General features: G+C 36.5%; 1 protein-coding gene across 4 annotated transcripts in view; it reads right to left on the bottom strand.

Moving 5' to 3' along the window:
- The window catches only part of SLC30A9 (solute carrier family 30 member 9), a 79,929-nt gene that overhangs the window by 33,124 nt on the left and 24,133 nt on the right, over positions 1-22,672 (bottom strand). For 2 of the 4 annotated variants that reach the window (XM_025450724.3, XM_049092863.1), the window contains exons 3-9: positions 22,157-22,219; positions 19,953-20,052; positions 18,266-18,358; positions 17,826-17,908; positions 8,751-8,809; positions 3,254-3,321; positions 849-951 (exon numbers count right to left, since the gene is read on the bottom strand). In XM_025450724.3, coding sequence (XP_025306509.1) covers positions 849-951; positions 3,254-3,321; positions 8,751-8,809; positions 17,826-17,908; positions 18,266-18,358; positions 19,953-20,052; positions 22,157-22,219 — 569 coding nt within the window. The remainder of the gene's footprint in view (positions 1-848; positions 952-3,253; positions 3,322-8,750; positions 8,810-17,825; positions 17,909-18,265; positions 18,359-19,952; positions 20,053-22,156; positions 22,220-22,672) is intronic. The other 2 variants (XM_049092862.1, XM_035714096.2) reach the window with 2 other exon arrangements.

Below are 22,672 nucleotides of genomic sequence, written 5' to 3'. Positions count from 1 at the left end.
AACACATTTTGAGTTTATTTTTGTGTACAATGTTAAGAAGGTTGTCTAGTTTCATTCTTTTGCATGTAACTGTCCAGTTTCCCCACACCATTTATGGAAGATACTGTCTTTTCCCCATTGGATATTCTTTCCTGCTCTGTCAAAGATTAGTTGACCATATCATTGTGGGCCCATTTCTGGGTTCTCTACTCTGTTCCATTGATCTACATGTCTATTTTTGTGCCAATCCCATACTGTCTTGATTAATATGGCTTTGTAATATAACTTAAGGCCTGGAATTGTGATACCACCAGCTTAGATTTTCTTTTTCCAGATTGTTTTGGCTACTCTGTGTCTTTTGTGGGTCCATACAAATTTTAGGATTGTTTGTTCTAGCTCTGTGAAAAGTGTTGGTATTTTGACAGGGATTCCATTATATCTGTAGATTGCTTTGAGTAATATAGACATTTTAACAATATTTGTTCTTCAAATCTGTGAGCATGGAATGTCTTTGTCTTCCATTCTTGTTAAGTTCTTAAAGCATAACAATCTGCTTTAAAATACTATGATTAGGGTTTCCAAGTGTGGAGCCTGCTTGAGATACTCTCTCTCCACCTGCCCTCCTACCTACCCCACTCACCCCATTTTCTCTCTCTAAAAAAAATTATAAAAATAAAGATCTTTGATTTTAAAAATAATAAAATACTATGATCAAATTTCTATGTACTTTATCATTCAAAAATTTTTAAAAACTTTCATTTTACTCAAGCCAACTATAGGAATCGTGGTTTTTAAACAGGTCAACTTTTAGACTAAAGCCTTAAAACATTAACTTGAAAATTAGTAAGAAAAAAACCTTTACCCCTTACCTGATTGCAAGTATCAGATAAAGAGTGTATAGCTTCAGAGAACATACTTGCTGAACCCGTATAAATCCAGGCAAGAAATTTAAAGAAGCAGTTTAATCCATTTCTAGGAGAGAAAGAAAACAATTTAGCATAGGTTTTGATAAAAATTTCCACCAAAAGCTTATTTGAGTATATAAGCCTCTATACTAGATTCTGTTCAAAGTAAATTAAAAAGAATATCTAGCCTTCAAGAATTTATTATATTTTAGATACCAAGAATACAAATTTGAAAAGTACAGATTATATCATTAAATATTCAAATGAAGAAACATGATATGTGTAAACAAATTACTGAAGTGTATTCTGAGAACTGATGAGGAGAGACTGTTTTGTATTTGGACAAAATAAAGTTAGAAAGGAAATTAAGTGTCTCAGGTAGGTTAAAGAGGATTTGCACACTTGATACTGTCCAGCACACCAGTATCAAAAACCAAGACTTTAGTGAAAGTCTGTCTACTTAAGCAGGCCAGATATGAAGGTGTCAGATGCCAGAGGTAAAGACAAATCTAGACCAAACAGCCCCAGAGTCATACTAGAAGATAATAGATGCTAAAAATAAACGCAGTTAGCTCTAAGGAAGCTAGCTGTTCAGATTCTAACAGTAATGACCGATACAGTTTATCTCGGGCACTACATTTAGTCACTTACCATGTTTTATTATAATGCTATTATATAAATAATATCCTAATTCTCTAAATAAGGAAACTATATAAGCCCCTCCAGCTACTCTTTCCCTCTTTTCCATTTCAGATAATTTCTTGAAAGAATTCTATCTCTCTTGCTGTCTCAGTTTTCCACATCTTGCACTAAGTCTTCAATCCATTTAACAATCAATGGCTTATGCCTCAGATATACCTCATTAGATTATTCTTACCAACAACTGTTTCTTGCTACTAAATTCCTGAAAACATTTTAGTATTTTTCTTAATCTTGCAGAAGCGTATGCCACTATTTTCTTAAAAGACGATCTTCCAAAAAAAAAATAAATAAATAAAAAAAAAATAAAAAAAAAAAAAAAAAAAAAAAGACGATCTTCCTTGGCATCCATGATATCCTTGGTTTTCTTCCTAGTTCTTGGTTTGCTCTCCTTTCTCTTCCTGGGTCTACTCTGCAGGTTCCTTTCCGGCACCCATTTCACAGATGTTAGCATGCCTCAACGTTTTCTTCTGAAGGATTTTTCTTCCTCACACTTCATACACATGCTCCAGGTGGTCTTAACTACTCCTATGGCTTTAATTATCATCTATATATTAATAACTCTCAACTCTAAATCTCTAATCCCACTCTTCTTTGTGAACATCAGACCAACACGTAATATCAATGATTAAGTACCTATTATGTCCTGAGTATTATGCTAAGCAGCTTACACATATTCACACGTTCTTCCAATGAAGAAAGCTTTAATTACTAACCTCACTTTAAGAATTAATGCTGTTGATCACTCCACCTGATGCCCTAGAGATCACTCAAATTAAAAAATAAACTCATCATTTCCTTTGCTGCCATCCTGCCCCTCCTTCAAGTGCTCCTCCTCTTACTGATGACGCCATATCTATCCAATTGTCCAAACCAGAAACCTGGGCACCATTCTTGACCATACTTCTAAATGCATTTTGGACCTAAATAGGTCTTCCCATCCCTACCTTCATTATCTTAATTTAGTGCATCATCATCTCTTCTCTGCATCACTGTACATGACTTCTGTCAGTCTAGTGCCCCTCCAATCCTTAAAGATGAGAGTTATGTATTCTATCCTTGTATTTCAAGACCTTACCACAATTCGTGACACGTCATATACATATATATACACACATATATATATATATCAGAAACAAAGATACAAACTAATGAATTATGAAATTAATACTTTAAACATCCTAAAATAGATTAGTCAGCCAAAGATAAAATAGGAATCAAGAAGACAGAAGGAAAAAGAGGCACAAATATCAATTATGTTCTTCCAAGGTAAGTGGGGAAAAACAAGAATGTAAATATTCTTCAGTAGTTATGAACCAGGTTGGTTTAGTTACTCAAAAAATGATCTCAGCCAATTCACCATTTTAAAAAAGACTTCTATCAACTCCAATGAAAATAAAAGAATTCCAGAGAGCAACTATTCTTAGATCTTAACCACAAAAATAGACCCAGCACAAGGATGGGTATTTATCTGGACTCTTGCTTCAACACTTGACGGACAATAATTAACAAAGGCTCATTCAACTTACTTCTATAACAACATAAACTTCTAATTCTTTTTTTTTTTTTTTTTGAACTTCTAATTCTTAACCTAGATACCAAGTAATAAATTTTTACCTTCAGGGATGTACATATTAAAAATATTTTTAAAAAATTTAAATGATACTTACATGCAAATAGCAACCATCACCACTTTTCCTGGACCTTTAAAAAAAACTGATGTCGTTCTGGACCGTGGCTATAAAAACAAACACACACACAAAATCTCTAAGATTTCCCAGAAAAACAGTTTAGTGCTTATAAGTGACCCTGACACACCAGATAATATCTCCTCTATCAAATCCTAAAAACTAGATTTATTTACTTCTTTTGCTCTAGAATCTCTACTTTAAAAAGTGACAAGATTGAAACTGAGAATACATATGGGTCCTTTTCCAAAACCTTAATTGCTTTTGTTTCCTTGGAAGTAATTTCTTGCATATTGCCAGAAAAGATCTGAGTTGGTTACACAGAAACTAGGGATAAAGTGATTAAAATGTATTGAACTAAAATCAATATACTCTAAAATTTTTCCATTTCTTGAGCAACTTAACTATTTTAAACAAGGAATAACTATAGCCAAGTTTGCTTCTCTAATTTAACTCTTTACCAAAGACCTCAAGTAGTGGTTTCATTCCAAAAGAGACCAAAACAAACAAGGCAACAAATATTTTTGAGTTAAATGTAGTTTTGCCGTTCCTTTAATGTACACTTTCTGAGTTTTTTTTTTTCCTGGTCTTTCCTCTCCCTGGAATGCTATCACCATCTTCTACCACAATTTGTCCAGGTTTTATCCATTCTAGTCCATGTTAAGCCAACTGGCACTTTTCTATGTAAAACCTTCCTTGGTCTGTCAGAATAAATTCTCTGCTGCACATTTATTACCGAGCTTTACATTTCTATTAAAGCACTTCACATATTCTGCTTATGTCATTTACTCAAGAAATATTTACTGTGCAACTACTGGCACAATTCTAGTTGCTGGGACCTAACAGTAAACAAAACAAGAGTCCTGCCTTCACTGATGTCACAGTCTAGTCCAGGAAGATAGAAATGAATCTGTAAACAAATATATAACATAACAGTGAACATAATAAAATAAACAGAACGGAGAGGATCATGTATGGGGGGAGGGTGTATGTGGGAAGGGTTATTTTAGCTACAGTGGCAAAGAGGTTCAATGATGAGAAGACAGCAACCATGAAAAAATCTGGGAGAATGGTTTCAGGCAGAGTATACATGCAGCATACTTAAAGACTATGGAAAGAACTAAGACTGGTGTGTGGAAAGGACAAAATAAGGTTGGTGTGGCAAGAGCACAGAGAGCAAGGAAAATAGTAGGGGATGAGGACAGAGGAGGAGGGAGGGACCATAACCCACAGGATTTTGGAAACCATGGTAAGGAGTATAAATCTTATTCTACTGCCAAAAAGCAAGCACTATATGGTTTTAAGTAGGTATTTGGGATAATCTAATTTAGATTTTCCAAGATATAGTTAAAATGTAGAGAATAAATTATGGTGACAAAAGCAGAGGTGGAAAGAACAATTAGGAAGGTACTGCAGATAAAGGATGGTGATGGTTTAGACTAAGGTTTCCATAAGAGAACAGTGAGCAGCAGTTGCACTAGGTATCTATTTTAGGGAAATTGCCAGTTGGACCTACTAATAGCATTTAAATATAAAAGGGTCTATAATGAATCAGCAGAGTTTCTTGCAGAAGAGATGAAGAAAGAGGAGGTGTTAATGAAGTACAAAGAAACCCAGGAGAAAGACTGTCTTGGACTCCTAGAGAACAAGGCATTGTAAGGAAACTTGCTACTCCAAGAACACTTGCTACAGGTGGTGGGCACATGACTACTTCTACCTCAAATCTCCATGAGAAGAGAATTCCCCCTCCCCCATACCAGTGGCCTCCCCTCCTCCCCAGTGGCCCTCTAGATTTGGGAGAGAATGCTGGGCATGCTTATTAGCTCCCTCCTTTATGTTGGGAGTTGGTACACATTGTCACATGTTCTTTCATGGCTCCATAATTGGTCAAAACAGGTAGAGCGGTCTATAAGTCACTGGGTACATCTAAATAAGAAGATTCTTTAAGATCTAATGTATTGAATTAGAATTCTGAGAAACAGATGAAGAAAACAAATAAGGAGTAAACTGTGAGGTGGTTACCAGGGCTGTGCCATGTGAGAGTTAGTTCTTGGCTAAGTCCCCACACTTCTGGCAGTTTTGTCCCCTTCTGGCAGTTTTGTCCCCTTGCATTCAGGCTAAAAGGCCCCGAAGAAGGGGAAACAGCCCTTACTGAAGGTGCAGGTCCTGTAAGACAGGCTGCTGTAGACTCCACGTGAATTCTATAGCTACACTCCAGCTGGGTACTGCCAAGAAAGCTGAGGTGAGATTCTCTATCAGGCATTAGGAAAGAACAATGCCTATTTAAATTTTTTCTCACATTTATAGTGTTTTGCAGTCAGGTCTACAGACCAGGATTTTAAACAGTACCTCCTACTTTCTCTGAACAACAGAACACAAGAGGGAGCTTCTAGATTTTAAGCATTAAGGCCAGCTCCTGACAAACTGTGCAATTACATGCCCCCAAATTCTGCTTTAAACTGCCTCCAGAGCTGAGACAAGGAATGAGGCAGGAAGAAACCTTATCAATAGATTTCAACTTGAACTGATATGCAAACTATAAACTATGACCATGGCTCTAGATTTCTGAGTTCTATTGTTTATTGATAAATAAAAAACTGAGTATGTCTGTTTTATTATAATAGAGAATTGCTGCATGCATCATTTGGCTGAAGAGAGAAAAACAAGAAAAATTATTTTAGGAATCATTAAAAAAAATGCAGAGAGAAGTGAAAAGATGCTGTTTAAAAGTGGAAGATGGGCAGCCCAGGTGGCTCAGCGGTTTAGTGCAGCCTTCAGCCCAGGGCCTGATCCTGGAGACCCGGGATCGTGTCCCACATCAGGCTCCCTGCATGGAGCCTGCTTCTCTCTCTGCCTCTCTCTCTCTCTTTCTCTCATGAATAAATAAAGTCTTTTAAAAAAATAAAAATAAAAAAATAAAAGTGGAAGATGACTTATTTCACTCAGCATAATACCCTCTAGTTCCAACCACGTCGAAGCAAATGGTGTGTATTTGTCATTGCTAATGGCTGAGTAATATTCCATTGTATACATAGACCACATCTTCTTTATCAATAAGTCAATCGGAGAAGGACAAACATTATATGGTCTCATTCATTTGGGGAATATAAAAATAGTGAAAGGGAATAGGGGAAAGGAGAAAAAATGAGTGGGAAATATCAGAAAGGGAGACAGAACATGAGAGACACCCAACTCTGGGAAACGAGCAAGGAAAAGGTGGTAGAAAGGGAGGTGGGTGGGGGTGGGGGTGACTGGGTGACGGGCACTGAGGGAGGCACTTGATGGGATGAGCACTGGGTGTTATGCTATATGCTGGCAGATTGAACTCCAATAAACAAAAATAAGATTTAATTTTTTTTAAAAAGTGGAAGATGAAAAGTATTTCTTTTTACATGGGTAGCTCAGTTGGTTGGGTATCTGCCTTCTGCTCAGGTCATAATCCCAGGGTCCAGGGTCATGAGATCATGCCCCACATTAGCTCCCTGCTCAGCCAGGAGGCCTGCTTCTCCCTCCTCTCTTCTCTGCTGCTCCACCTGCCATGCTCTCTCTCTCTCATAAATAAATAAGTTATTAAAAAACAAACAAACAAACATAAATTCCAGGGATCCCTGGGTGGCGTAGCGGTTTGGCGCCTGCCTTTGGCCCAGGGCGCGATCCTGGAGACCCGGGATCGAATCCCACATCGGGCTCCGGGTGCATGGAGCCTGCTTCTCCCTCTGCCTGTGTCTCTGTCTCTCTGTCTCTCTCTCTCCCTGTGACTATCATAAATAAATAAAAATTAAAAAAAAAACATAAATTCCATAACAAAAGCAATTGGAACAAAGAGGAACAGATCTTCCCAGGAGGCAGGTCTCACCAGCCTAAGCTATTCCACAGCAAAGGCAGTGGCAGCAGCTGCCAGGGCACAGAAGTGAGAAGGCTGGCTCATGCGGTATATGAAGATTCCACCAACGGGATGCAAGAAACACAAAACCCAAAGGGAAATGGAAATTAAGGAGTTTTGAACATAATGAATTGAAAAGAACTAGAGTTGTCATCACTGACAAATTTTGCCAAAAGGGAACAATGTCTCAAATGTAACTTAGAAAAAAAGGAGACAATTTGCACAGTTAGCCTTTTCTCCAGATAGGACTTCTGGAGATATTCACTTCTTGACAGGAAATACCTCCCAACTAGGTTTAAATGCAAACATTAAATCTGGACATGACTACTTGTTATTTTGGAAGTATTGGTGACTTTGATAAGACCCATTTCAGTGGAATGGTGGAGATGAAAGGCCAAATGAAGACAACTCAGAAAAGAATAAGCCAGGGCCGCGCCTGGGTGGTTCAGTGGGTGAGTATCTACATTCAGCTCAGGGCATGACCCTGGGGTCCTGGGATCGAATCCCACATTGGGCTCCCTGTGGGGAGCCTGCTTCTCCCTCTGCCTGTGTCTCTGCCTCTCTCTGTCTCTCATGAATAAATAAATAAAATCTTATTAAAGAAAAAAAAGAATAAGACATAGGATAATGAAGGTAAACTTTCTATACTGGTCCCAATATTAATTTCCTTCTAATAGGAAGTATTGTGGCACACAAGTTTAGACAAGTTAAGTAAATCTTAGTAAACCTGGTGAAGAAAAGCAAAGTACTTTATTCAATTACGTCTATTTTTTTCAGTGAGCGATGAAGCAAGGTCATCAGCAGAACACTAAGGCTTTAGGAAGTTTGAGAAGATAGGAAATACAGGCAACAGCTATCTCACAGAGAGACTGAATGTACTATGGAAGTTCAGTAAGACTCAACTAATACTGTGTCCACTGACTTTTATGTATAATAGGAAAGAACAATCAGAATGGCTATGTAATTTTCTCCTCCAAGAGCTAAACTTTTTGGTTACAAGCAGAGAAGTGGCATTTTGAATATTTAATCAGGATTAGAAGTAGGAGAGAGGACACAGGAAATTAAAAGCACATATGAGAGAGTTTTGCTAAAATCATAATAAAGTCTTCTCCTTTACCTATATACTTATGGTTTATAACACTGTTGTGAATTTTGCTAAAATCATAATAAAGTCTTTCCTTTACCTATATACTTATGGTTTATAACACTGTTGTGAATTTTTTTTTTATTTTTAAAAAATTTTTATTTATTGATGAGACAGACAGAGAGAGAGAGAGAGAGAGAGGCAGAGACAGGGAGAGGGAGAAGCAGGCTCCATGCAGGGAGCCCAATGTGGGACTCGATCCCGGGACTCCAGAATCACGCCCTGGGCCAAAGGCAGGCACTTAACCGCTGAGCCACCCAGGGATCCCCTGTTTTGAATTTAAAGAGAGCTTATATCCCAGTTTTTTTAATTTCAAGAAAACCACACAGAGACAGACTATATAATTCAGTAAATTACAGTGTGCTCAAGAAAATCTTGACTTGTGATCAGACATGTTAAAATTTCATTATGCAAAATATGCATATATAACATTATTAGAAAGATAATCTTACCTTGGTGTTTCCGAGGAAGTCTCTATATTCTCTTAATATTTTTTGGTTTCTAAATAGCCCTTTATAAGAAAAGAATTACAAAATACATTTTAGCTCATACATATTCTTATCGGTCACATTTTAGGTCAACACAATTATTCTCTTTATGAGTATATTAAATATGTTCTGCTGGCTATCAGCAAAAACATCAATTATAAAAACTCTAGATCTGCAATGCAAATAAAAATGAGCAAAGGACCCGAACAGACCTTTCTCCAAAGAAGATATACAAATGGTCAACAAGCTCATTAAAGGATGCTCATTATCACACTCATCATCAGAAAATTGTAAATCAAAACTACAATGAGGTATCACCTCACACCTATCAGAATATCCATTGTCCAAAAACCAAACCAAAGGAAACCCAGAAAACAAATATTGGCAAGGAAATGGAGAAACTGAAAACCTTTTGCAAGCTGGTGGGACTGTAAAATGGTGCAACCATGATGGAGGGTTCCTCAAAAAATTAACAACTACTGTATAATCTAGCAACCCCACTTCAACAAGTATTTACATACCCATATTCAGAGTACCACTACTCAGAAGAGCCAAAAAATGAAAGCAATCAACATGTTCATGGACAAACGGCTACATACAAACGGTATATACATACAATGAAATATTCAGAATTTAAAAAGAAGAAAATCCTGGCACACAGATGATCCTTGAGGACATTAAGTAGGTGATATAACTCGGTCAGAAAGACAAATATTGTAGGATTCTATTTATATGAGGTATCTATAGCAGTCAAATTCATAGAAGCAGAAAGCAGAATAATGGTTACCAAGGGCTACAGGTAGGGGAAAGGAGAGCTGTTCATTAACAGTTTTGGTTTTACATGATGAAAGAGTTCTGGGGGAAAAAATTCTAAGTATTCATTTCATAACAATGTAAAGATACAGAACACTTCTGTTAAAATGATAAATTCTGTTGTGTTTTTTAACACAGGGGGAAAAAAAGGTAAAAGAGGAAACAACCTATAGGGGAATGACTGAGTAAACTATGATGTATCCCCAAAAATGGAGTATTATAAAAGGAATGAAGAAATGTCTCCATTTACTGCCAAAGAATGGTCCTCGGGACTCAATGTCAAATAAAAAAAGCAAGGACAGAAAGTATACCTTATTAATGAAAGGGGGCAGAAGGGGGAATAATACCTATTTCATATGGGTTTTTTTTTTTTTTTTAAATTTATGATAGTCACACATGGAGAGAGAGAGAGAGAGAGAGAGAGAGAGAGAGAGCGGCAGAGACACAGGCAGAGGGAGAAGCAGGCTCCATGCACCGGGAGCCCGACGTGGGATTCGATCCCGGGTCTCCAGGATCGCGCCCTGGGCCAAAGGCAGGCGCCAAACCGCTGCGCCACCCAGGGATCCCCATAATATGTTTTTTAATGGAAAAAATTAACTCCAAAACTAATTTTTCAAATGGTTACCCACCCGGGAGGGAGGAATAGGGTAGAAAGGATAAGGATGGAAACTAAATTTCTCTGAAGGTTTTGTCTGGTAGATTTGACTTTGGAATCACGTAAATGTTTTATAAAATTACCAAATAAAAATCAAAATTATTTCTAAAACTCAAAAGCAAAATGAACCAAAAGAACCTAATTTTACATCTATTTGATGGTTTATCCAGACAAATTTCAAGTGAATTTAAAACACAGACACATAACTATACATCCCTAGTGGAATATATACTAACAAAAAGAAAAGTCAAGAAATCTTAAATCATCCTGATGGCTATATTGGTATTACTATTTTGAAACCACACTGTATCCTTTCTTTATGTGTGCATACATACACATAAGAATAAAACAAAAATGTAATTTATTATATTACTGGATTAAGATTTTCAGTGTAAGAAAAGAGATACAAAACACAACAACAACAACAAAAAAAAAACATTAAGTTTTTCAGAATAACCTATGTATCTTCTCTCTTAAGGAAAAGTATTTCCTATTTCTGTCCATTGGAAAGACCTTAAAAATACATCAGCCTTTTAAAAATGAGTACCTCTGAGGTGCCTGGGTGGCTCAGTCGACTGGGCTTCCAACTCTTAATTTTGGCTCAGGTCAGGATCCTGGAGTCATGAGACTGAGCCCTGCATCAGGCTCCACACTAGACATGAAGGCCTGCTTGGGATTCTTAATCTTCCTCTCCTTTTGCCCTTCCATACCTCTCTCCCCCCAAAAAACAAAACAAACAAAAAATGAGTGCCCCTAATGCCCTGAGTACAGTGTTTCAATTTTAATTCCCACTAAAAAGAAATGGAGTTCCTTTCAGAGATGAGTAATGCTCAGCCTGAGGCAGGACATGTACAAAATAAACCCGAAGCACGTTACTGTACCTAACAGCAAGGATGCTACAATATTAGGTATATTGAGGTGCAACCAACTTGAGGTGCTTCTATTGGCCAAAAATGGGACAATCTGAGCACCTCTACTTTGCTTACTTTGTTCTTTCCTTCTTAGCATGTCTCCTCCATCCTTTCCCTTCTCCTGGATCTCCTTCCTATCCCACTGCTCCCAGTCTTGATACTAAATGATTCTGAACTCCCATGCTCTCCAGAAACTCTCTGCTTCTTTTCCTCTTATATTACTGATCTTAATTGTCTCTCAATTTCCATCTAGAAATTTCACCAACTCATCAAGGGAAGGTTAATACTATCACCTTTAAGCTTTGGTCCTGTACAGAATTTAGAAATACAATTAAAGAATTCAGATTCTCCTAAATAAAGGGTGACTGTCAAAGAAAAACGTGGACATTGTTCTCAGATACTAACACCTCTACCTCAATTTTAATCCTGCCACATTATCAGATCCCCAAAGTAATCAGAAATATAAGTGCAGTGCAAGCATCTAATTCCCCAATGCAATCTGCCCTATTGGAACAACATTTGATCATATCCTGTATTAGCATCTCTATTACCTAAAAGAACCCAATGGAAGCCTTTAACTGAATAGTGATACCAAAATTCCAAAGCTCCCTGACCCCAATATATATTTCTTTTACCGAAATTATTTCACTTCTGTGGATTTAATTGCAGCTCTCTTCAACATATCTGTAAATATAATCCATAACTGTTTGCTTCTTCTGAGAAGCCAAAACCCCATAGATACTAGGATTCACTAATTCTCCTTATTACTTTTCAAAATGCTAAACTAATGATTTAAAGGGATTATATTCTGCAAAAAACTATACTTGCTCAACATGCTGATAACTTAATATTATATATTGTAGGCCTATGAGAACCTCAAATATATTTCTTATTCCTCCTGGCTAGATTAGTCAGAAAGAGACAAAATGTTATTTTGTCAAGACAAGGAATAACCAATCAGCAGAAGGTCACTGATTTTCTTTACCTGAATTCAAACTATCCAAAATCACCCTAGATCTTCAACCAAGGTGCAGCTGAGAGGATATGAGGACTGGCTGACAGATAACTGCAGGCAGGAGTTAGTGAATGTTCTAAAACAGTTAACTATCACTATCATAGGAACTAACTAAAACACCTGTTTTTTTAGAAACATATACTGAAATATTTATAGATGAATGATAGAATACTGGGACTGGTTTCAAAGCAATTTAAAAGAGTGAGGGGAGATCCCTGGGTGGCGCAGCGGTTTGGCGCCTGCCTTTGGCCCAGGGCGCGATCCTGGAGACCCGGGATCGAATCCCACGTCGGGCTCCCGGTGCATGGAGCCTGCTTCTCCTTCTGCCTGTCTCTGCCTCTCTCTCTATCTCTGTGTGACTATCATAAATTAAAAAAAAAAAAAAAAAAAAAAAGAGTGAGGGTCAGTAAGGGAGATAAAGATAAAACACAGTTGGCCATGTATTGATAATTGTAAAGCTGAGTGATGGATTCTTGAGGAGTTGTTATACTATCCTCTGTACATCTATGTTTGAAATCTCCCACTGATGGGAAATGAAACAAAATGTGAAGAAGGAACATAGAAAAATATTAAGAACAAAAACCCACAACAAAGTAGGGATGGAGGGAACATATCTCAACATCATAAAAGTCATGTATGAAAGACCCACAGCTGGGCAGCCCTGGTGGCGCAGCGGTTTAGCGCCACCTGTAGCCCAGGGCGTGATCCTGGAGACCGTGGATCGAGTCCCACATCAGGCTCTCTGTATGGTGCCTGCTCCTCCCTCTGCCTGTGTCTCTGCCTCTCTCTCTCTCTCTGTCTCTATGAATAAATAAATAAAATCTTTAAAAAAAAAAAAAAAAAAAAGACAGACCCACAGCTAATATTATCCTCATTGGGGAAAAACTGAGCACTTTCCTGCTAAGGGTCAGGAACAAGACATGGATGTCCACTCTCATCACTGTTAAGCAAAGTACCGGAAGTTCTAACCTCAGCAATCAGACAACAAAAAAATAAAAGGCATCCTGAAGTGCCTGAGTGGCTCAGACAGTTAAGCATCCAACTCTTGATTTTGGCTCTGGTCATGACCCCAGGGTTGTGATACTGAGCCCCGCATCAGGCTCTATGCTGGTTGTGGAGCCTGCTTAAGATTGAATTCTCTCTCTCTCTCTCTCTCTCTCAAACCCCCCCCCCGCCCTACTCTCTCTCTCACTAGGAAAAAATGATATAAAAGGCACCCAAATTGGCAAGGAAGAAGCAAAAATTTCACAATTTCACAGATAACATGATACTCTACATTGAATACCAAAAGACTTCACCAAAATATTGCTAGAATGGAGACTCAGCAAAGTCACAGTATACAAAATCAACGTATAGAAATCTGTTGCATTTCTATATACCAAAAATGAAGCAGAAGAAAGAGAAATCTAGGAATCAAGTCCATTTACAATTGCACCAAAAACAGTAAGATACCTAGGAACAAACCTATAACCAAGAGGTAAAGATCTGCACTCTGGAAACTACAGAATACTTACGAAAGAAACTGAAGAGGACCCAGAGAAATGGAAAAACATTCCATGCTCATGGGTTGGAAGAATAATCATCATTAAAATGTCTACACTACCCAAATCAATCTACAGATTTAATGCAATCCCTATCAAAATATACCAACATTTTTCACAATGCTAGAACAAATAATCCTAAAATTTATATGGACCCACAAAAGACCCAGAATAGCCAAAGCAATCTTGAAAAAACAAAAGCAAAGCTAGAGTAATCATGATTCCAGACTATATTAGAAAGCTGTAGTCATGAAGACAGTGTGGTTGGTACTCGCACAAAAATAAACACATAGATCAAAGGAACAGAATATAGAGAACCCAGAAATGGGCCCACAATATGGTCAACTTATCTTTGACAGAGCAGGAAAGAATATCAATGGAAACAAGACACTCTCTTCAACAAACGATCTTGCGAAACCTGGACAGCAACATGCAGAATGAAACTGGAGCATTTTCTTACACCATGCACAAAAATAAATTCAAAATGGATGAAAAGACCTAAATGTGAGGCAGGAAACCAGCAAAATCTGCCAGGACACCTGCACCCCAAAGTTCACAGCAGCAGTGTCTATAATAGCCAAACTGTGGAAGGAGCCTCGATGTCCTTCAACAGATTATGGATAAAGATGTGGTCTATATACACGATGGAGTATTAGCCATCAGAAAGGACGAATACCCACCATTTGCTTTGACGTGACTGGAACTGGAGGGTATTATGCTGAGTGAATCAGAGAAGGACAAACATCATATGGTTTCACTCATATGGGGAAAATAAGAAACAGTGAGAGGGATTATAAGGGAAGGAGGGGAACTGAGTGGGAAAAATTAGAGAGGGAGACAACCAAGAGAGGCTCCTAACTCTGGGAAACAAACAAAGGGTTGTGGAAGTGGGGGTGGGTGGGGGATGGGGTAACGGGGTGTTATACTATATGTTGGTAAATCAAACTTCAATAAAGACAAATGAAAAAAAAAACAAAAGGAAACCATCAAAATCCTAGAGAAGAACACAGGCAGCAACTTCTTTGACCTCAACCACAGCAACTTCTTACTAGACACATCTCCAGAGGCAAGGGAAACGAAAGCAAAAGTGAACTACTGGGTCTTCTTCAACAAAACTAAGAGTCAGCCTATGGAATGGGAGAAGATATTTGCAAATGACGAATCTAATAAAGGGTTAGTACCCCAAATCTATAAAGAATTTATCAAACTCAATACCCCACAAAAACAATCCAGTTAAAAAGTGGGCAGAAAGCATGAACAGACTTTTCAAAGAAGACATCGCGATGGCCAACAGACACATGAAAAGATGCTCCACATCACTCATCATCAGGCAAATACAAATCAAAACCACCACGAGATACTACCTCATGCTGTCAGGACGGCTAAAACTAACAATCCAGGAAACAAAAGATGGTAAGGATACAGAGAGAGGGAAACCCTCTTGTACTGTAGGTAGGAATGCAAACTGGTGCAGCCACTCTGTAAAAACAGTGTAGAGGTTCCTCAGAAAGTTAAAAATAGAGCTACCCTATGGCTCAGCAGTTACACTTCTAGGTATTCACCCAAAGGATACAAAAATACTGATTTGAAGAGGCACATGCACCCCGAAGTTTACAGCATCACTATTAACAATAGCCGAATTATGGAACGACCCCAAATGTCCACTGACTGATGAATGAATGAAGAGAAAGTGGTGTATATATACAATGGAATATTATTCAACCATCAAAAAGAATGAAATCCTGCCATCTGCAACAACGTAGAGAGAGCTAGAGAGTATTATGCTAAACAAAATAAGTCAGAGAAAAAGAAGTATGATTTCACTCAAAGTGGAATTTAAGAAACAAAACAGATGAACAGGGCAGCCCGGGTGGGCAGCCCGGGTGGCTCAGTGGTTTAGCACTGCCTTCAGCCCAGGGTGTGATCCTGGAGACCTGGGATCGAGTCTCACGTCTGGCTCCTTGCATGGAGCGTGCTTCTGTCTCTGCCTGTGTCTCTGCCTTTCTCTCTCACTCTCTCTCTCTCATGAATAAATAAATAAAATCTAAAAAAAAAAAAAAAAGATGAACATAGGGGAAAGGAATACAAAAACAAAAAGAAAAGGAAGCAAACTGTAAGAGACTCTTAACTACAGAGAACAAATTAAGAGTTGATGGAAGAGACGTGGACAAAGGATGGGCTAAATGGGTGATGGGTATTAAGGAGGGCAATTGTTGGGATGAACTCTGGGTGTCAAATGTAAGTGGTAAGTCATTAAATTCTACTCCTGAAACCAATATTACACTATATGTTAACTAACTAGAATTTAAGTAAAAACTTGAAACAAAAATAAATAATATTTTAAAAATAAATGAAAAGTAGGTAACTCAAAAAAAATGTTCAGAACATACAAAATTAAGATCCACCAAAAACTCATGAAAATCAATTATAAGGCACACGATTTAATAGGAGTCTATAAAAATTATCACAGAAGAATTAAGAAAAGATATTAAAAGATAACCAACCTCAGTAGTCATCACAGAAACTCAAAATTAAAGGTACCATCTGTTGCCCATCAAAAACACAAGAAAGTTAAAATGATGGTAATATCCAGCATTTTCAAGGGTATGAGAAAATAGTTACCTTCACACACCGTAAGTGTAAATGTGAACTGGTACCACATTCCTTCAGAGATTATTCTATCAAATCTTAAAATGCCCATGTCCTTTGACTCTGAAATACTATTAACATTTTATCCCATATATTTGCAATAAGAGTATTATATTATTATATATTTAAGAAATAGGACATTCACTAATGAGTTCCATGCAATGGAATATTATGCAGCTGTTAAAAGGAATGAGAGAGGCAGATTTCTATATGTAGACAAAGAAAGATGTTTATGGTTACACTGGTAAATATAAAAAACAAGATGCAAAACAATATGTATTGTGTCACCCAATTTACATTTAAGTGAAAACATGTATGTATATAGATTTGAAAATTCATCAGAAATATTCTGGATAGATATATACCAACTGCCACCAACAGTCATCTATGGAAAGTAAAATGACATGGTAAGTAGAGGTATTAAAAGGAGACCTTTTGTTCTTTATATTTTTGTATTCTTTTTTAAATCACAAGTGTGCATCACTTTTGTCATGAATACACACATATATATATAAATCAAAGAATTATCTAAATATATTTCACATAATCCTGAATAATTAATTCTATAAAGATGGCTCTGTCACTCAATTATTGGACTGTTTAATGCCCTGAGAGTCTTATTTGCACCTAAATCTCAGGCATCAAGCACAGTATCTGGTTCACCATAAATGTTTGATAACTAACTGCTCAATGAATGAATTAAAGTAGAAATGGTGGGGGGGAGGGGTGCCTGAGTGGCTCTGTCAGTTAAGCATCCAACTTTTGGTTTTAGTTCAGACCATGATCTTATGAGTTATGAGATCCAGCCTGGCATCAGGTTCTATGCCCAGCGGGGAGTTTACTTCTCTCGCTCTCCCCTTCCCTCTGCCACTCCCCCACTCATGTGACTCTCTCTCTGGAATAAATAAATAAATCTTAAAAAAAAAAAAAAAAAAAAGAAAGAAAAGTAAGGTAGAAATGGGGAAACTAAATTAACAGACTTTCCTGTAAGAAAGCACTACCACTTTTAGGACATATAATCTTCAAATCACCAACTAGCTTTGGTTCTTCTCATCATCTTTAATGGAAAAAAACAAAAAGCAGATACTGTTTAAAAAGAAACTGAATCCCAAAGTGGAAATTGGTATTTACTAGGACCAAAACAGTCAAAGCCAAGAGGCATGCAACTACCAGGAAGTGCAATTATTAAAGGCCCAAGTTTTACCTACAAGTTACATTTCAATTAACTCCATTTTAAAGTGAATATACTTGGGACACCTGGATGGCTCAGCGGTTGAGCATCTGCCTTCAGCTAAGGGGGTGATCTCATGGTCCTCGGATCGAGTCCCACATTGGGCTCCCTGCATGAAGCCTGCTTCTCCCTCTGCGTATGTCTCTGCCTGCCTCTCTCTCTCGTGAATAAATAAATAAAATCTTAAAAATAAATAAATAAATAAATAAAGTGAATATACTTACTTTCTCTGTATTCTATTTCTGCTTCCTTACGCAGTTTTTTCTCTCTGGCAAGAGCTTCAGGACTTCCCCAAACTTCCAAAGATCTGTGCGCGCGCACACACACACACACACACACGGCCATCAATAATGAACAATTTTAATGACTTTATTGTAATGATATTTAAATTGAGATGAACTATAACTATATGAGAATCTTACAACAAAACATAAGGTCCTTTAGGAAAAATGTAAAGCACTTAAGAAATTTTTCTGAATTAAATCTGAACAGTAAGTAAATTCAACAGTAAATTGTCATATAAATTACCACGTACTTTTAGTTAACTAGTACATACTCTTCTTTTAAAGTGTAACATTTAAAAACCTTTGAGTCTATCTAAAATGGGTTTTTATTAATCCAAAATTTGGCTTGTGTATTTGGTTTAAAAGAAATATGTTCTTACTTTGCCTCCACATCTGATCTCAAGTATACAGTAAAGGACTCGGTATCTTCATGAGGACTTCGTCGTCTGATTTTGCGAAGTTGTTCTAGATCACTGAAGAAAGAAACATGCTAAATTTATTCAGATACAATTCATATACTTTTTGTTATTAGAAAGATTACTAGGGGCAGATAAAAGCCACTACCTAGATCCTGATCTTTAAAGGCTACAAAGATCAACTTAAAGCCTTGAAAAATTAAGATGGCATTTTGTACACAAAAATCGGTGTAGAGACAGTGAAAAATTAACAATTATTCTTGATACTAACTATAGATGCCTTAACATAATATGCAGAGATTCAACTCCTTCACTGGTGTTTATATTTTATCTGCTATGGACACCCCACTGCCACATCTGACATATGGGAAAAAAAAAGGAAAGTGGAAAAAACATCAGAGTATCATCCTCTATTTAAGAATTTAAATTTAGGGTACCTGGGTGTCCCAGGTAATTAAGCATCTGCTTTCAGTTTGAGTCATGGTCCCAGGGTCCTGGGATCAAGTCCTGCACTGGGATCCCTACTCAGTGTGGAGTCTGCTGCTCTCTCTACCTTTTCCCTCCTGCTCATGATCTCTCTCTGTCTCTCTCTCTCTCTCTCTCTCAAATAAATAAACAAAATAAAATTTAGAATTTATAATCCTACTTGTTTATATCCAGGTTAATACTAAGTGGTAATACTAAAATTATGGAGATTACTTAAAAATAAAATCTTTAAAATACATAAATCAACCACTATCACATATTTATAAAAAGTTTGGGCAGCAAGGTATCAAAGGTACATATTCAGGAAATGAGCTCGGTCATCACTGACATCTTTACTATGGCCTACAGGGTGGAGGCCTACAATGTGGAGACAGCAATATCTAATCTACTTAATTCACAAAATTTTTGTGAGAACTAAATGAAGCACTTCATGTGAAACAAGCATTTTTTATATCAATGTTACAACTGGTTGTTGTTTTAATAGTTACATAACTTATAAAACTGATTATAAGAACTCTTATTTCTTGATAATATACCATAGAAGATGTGACCAGGAGGAAGAAGGGGGGAAAAAAGGCTAAATCTGATGTCTAAGTTGCCAAGAAATCTTCCATGTAATACGGCTTTCGTAGGTGAACACACAAAGGAGGGTGAAATTTTTAAATCTGTGACAAATATCTCAACAAATCTCTATGATTACAAGAAATTTAATAACAAAAAGATATTAGAAAATAAAGATAACTTATGCTCAACAGAAACCACAGTTGGGCTGTGAACATAAATAACTAAATTACTCAACTCTGCTAGCCAAATAAACCCAAAACTTTAAAAAGGTAAACATACAAATACACAAATATCTCATTGATAACTCTGCTACATATTAACATGATAATAAAACTCCTACTAAAGTTCTTGTACGATACAGAGGTTTTGAAGAACATGTTTTGAGTTTAAGATACCACAAAAGGCTGGGATTGTTCACACTGAGGCAGAATTCCGTTTAGAAAGCTAAAAATTTTAACATTTTTAAACTGAATAGTTCTTCAATTTAGGAAGGAGTCCTTGGAAAGTTTCCATGTGGAGGTAGCAAGTAACACATAAAAAGAAATTAATGGTTAGATTAGATAGAGCTACCACATTAGAAATTTAAAAAAAAATGCTATACCTGGATTTAAGGCAGAACTCATTTATTGCTCTGACTCCAGTGATGAAATTATTCTGAGTGTACTTTGGTCCATATTCCCTCTTCTTAAGGACTGCTTTGACTAAATTAAAGAATATACAGAAACATAATAAATTTGCACACTGGAAAACACATTAGAAGATGAACATATATGCTGACGCTTAAGTGAGCTAATGAATTTCACTAATGAATTTCACAAAAAAATTGTTTTTCCTGATGCACTGAATGGTATCAGAAGAAAGTCTCCCAAGACCAGAACATGACAAAATTCCATTTGTAGACATCTAGATCGTATCTCCATAGTCATCTGTAACCGATGCCAAAATGTTAATCTTCTGTCTAATGGATATCCTGCATAGGTATTCCTGATCTGTTTACATTGTACTAGTACAATTTAAATTGTCTAGGGTCTAAAAAATAATAATAAATTGTCTTAGGGTCTAAATGAAAATGAAGTTTCAATAAAAAATTATATGCTTGTTCAATGTTTTTCAAACTACAGGGTGAAACCAGCATTTGATAAAAAATGAAAATAGAAAGTGGTCAAAGAGTACCCCATACAATGAGTAAGTACTTTTTGTGAAGACTTCTGTTTCGGTTACATACAATAATCTCTTTATATAGTAGATCATTAATATTTCTTATGTGAGTTGCAGTCAAAAAAGCCTAAAAGCTGCTGGACTACTTCACATAGTCCATAAGAAAGCTAAAGTAAACATAAAGAATATTTTTATCAGTTAAAAATTACAGGAAGTTTATTACAGATTACAGGTAAAATACGGCCTTCTATTAAATTACTTCCCTGTTACCAAGTATCAAATTGTTCCTAAAACAAAAACAAAAACAAACAAACAAAAAATACAGATATCAATAACAAAATACCAATTTGGCAACAATTATAGTCTGTGAATTAATAATCACACTCAATATAGATCTATGTTTATAATCATTGTAAAGTGAGACTCTTGGTGGTATGACATAGATGATAAGATAAAGCAAATATCTGAAGAGCAAGGGCAAAACAACAGAAAATCATGTGTTCTATTTCAAATTGTCACCCTTTACTTCATACTCTATTCTCAGATATTAATATACGAGTTGTCCGTTGTAATTTCAAGTGGAAAGAATAAACTAAGACTAAAATTATCCATCACCACAGTTGGTAAATAAGACTCTTAAGGTAACATATTAACTATTAAAATCAAATTCACAAATCATAACAAGAACATTATAAACATAAAAGTCAGTATAAAAATCAAAACTGTATTTGAAAAAAATACATCCAAGGAAGTTCAGCCTTCTGTTTCAAGTTTCTAAGCTTCCTTTAATATAATAATCCTAAAATTCTAAATCCAGATGAGCTTCTCTGGAGCAAAGAATTACTTCTTTCTTTTAAAAGATGAGTGGGTTTTTTAAAATTACTCTTTAAAGATTCCTTCAAAGTCTACAGAAATCCCTACTGCCCTGTCCTGGCCCCGATTAGTGACAATGGTGACTGCTATCATGTTCATTATTCTGAACTGTAACCGTATATACTATGGATCATCTTCAAGGTTATTCTAGAAAAGAAATTCCTCTGTTAGCTCAATCTTACAGGGGAGAAAACTATGGCTCAGGGAAATGCCCAAGGCCATACAGCGAGGACATGCTGGAGCCACAGAGTCCACCTCTGCCTGACGCCAAAGCCACGGTGCTTCTAGTGACAGAGTCACACGTACAACACGCTGCTCTGGAGACACGAGCCATAGCTCATTATAAAGAGCAGAGCTGTAAACAAGAATTCCTTCATCACTCAGTTATTCCTAGAAAAAAAAGTTGGACAAGAATGTCCAAACTCTGTCTGGACTTGAACATGCCATAACTGAAAGGCATTGGTCTCTTTTTCTTTAATCACATTACTTTTCCAAAAATGATAAAGCAGCTGATGACTTTTATTTGTTCTTATTTTCTTTGGGGTTTTGAAAAAACAATTACCACAAAATTTGTAAACAAAATGCAAAGTGACTTTCAGTAGAAAATTAGCTTATAAACAGGAGAATAAATTTTTATGGTCGGTATATATAAAGCAAAGTAAAAATGGACTGTACACCCAGAATAATATAATTATACAGAGCTCTATGTAAACTCATTTTGTATATTTAATTCAAAAAACCATTATAGTAAAAATTAGAATGAAATATATTTACCTCTTACTTGGAGAGGCTCTTGCTTAATAAGTGGAGCTTTCAGTTCAGCGCCTATATTTTCTGCTATAAAGTTTATTCAAAAAGTTACAATGAGTAGATGCTTTCATACAAACCTATAAACAATATTAGCTAGCAATCTGGCAATGTATTAAAAAGATAATATATGATAGGTCAAGTTGGATTTATCCTAGGAATGCAAAAGTAGTCAAACATTAGTAAAACTATTAATGCTCCTCATTAACAGACTGAAGGACAAAAGCTATAGAATCATTTCAGGAGCTATAAAGAAAAAACATTCACTAAAATTGAATACCCATGCAAGTTTCAAACCTTTTTTTGAAAACTAGGATAAAACGGAATTTTCTTAGAAAATAAAACAAACTCTAACAAACATACTCAATGGTGAACATTTTAAATGCGTTTCTTTAAAATAAGAAACAAAACAAGGACACACACTATAAATCCTTTAACTCAAAACTATTCTAGAGGGGCGTCTGGGTGGCTCAGTTGGTTAAG

The sequence above is a fragment of the Canis lupus genome, chromosome 13 (assembly GCF_003254725.2).
Source record: "Canis lupus dingo isolate Sandy chromosome 13, ASM325472v2, whole genome shotgun sequence".
NCBI lineage: Eukaryota > Metazoa > Chordata > Mammalia > Carnivora > Canidae > Canis > Canis lupus.
The sequence above is the reverse complement of the archived record's forward strand: the minus strand, read 5'-3'. Positions and strand labels throughout refer to the sequence as shown.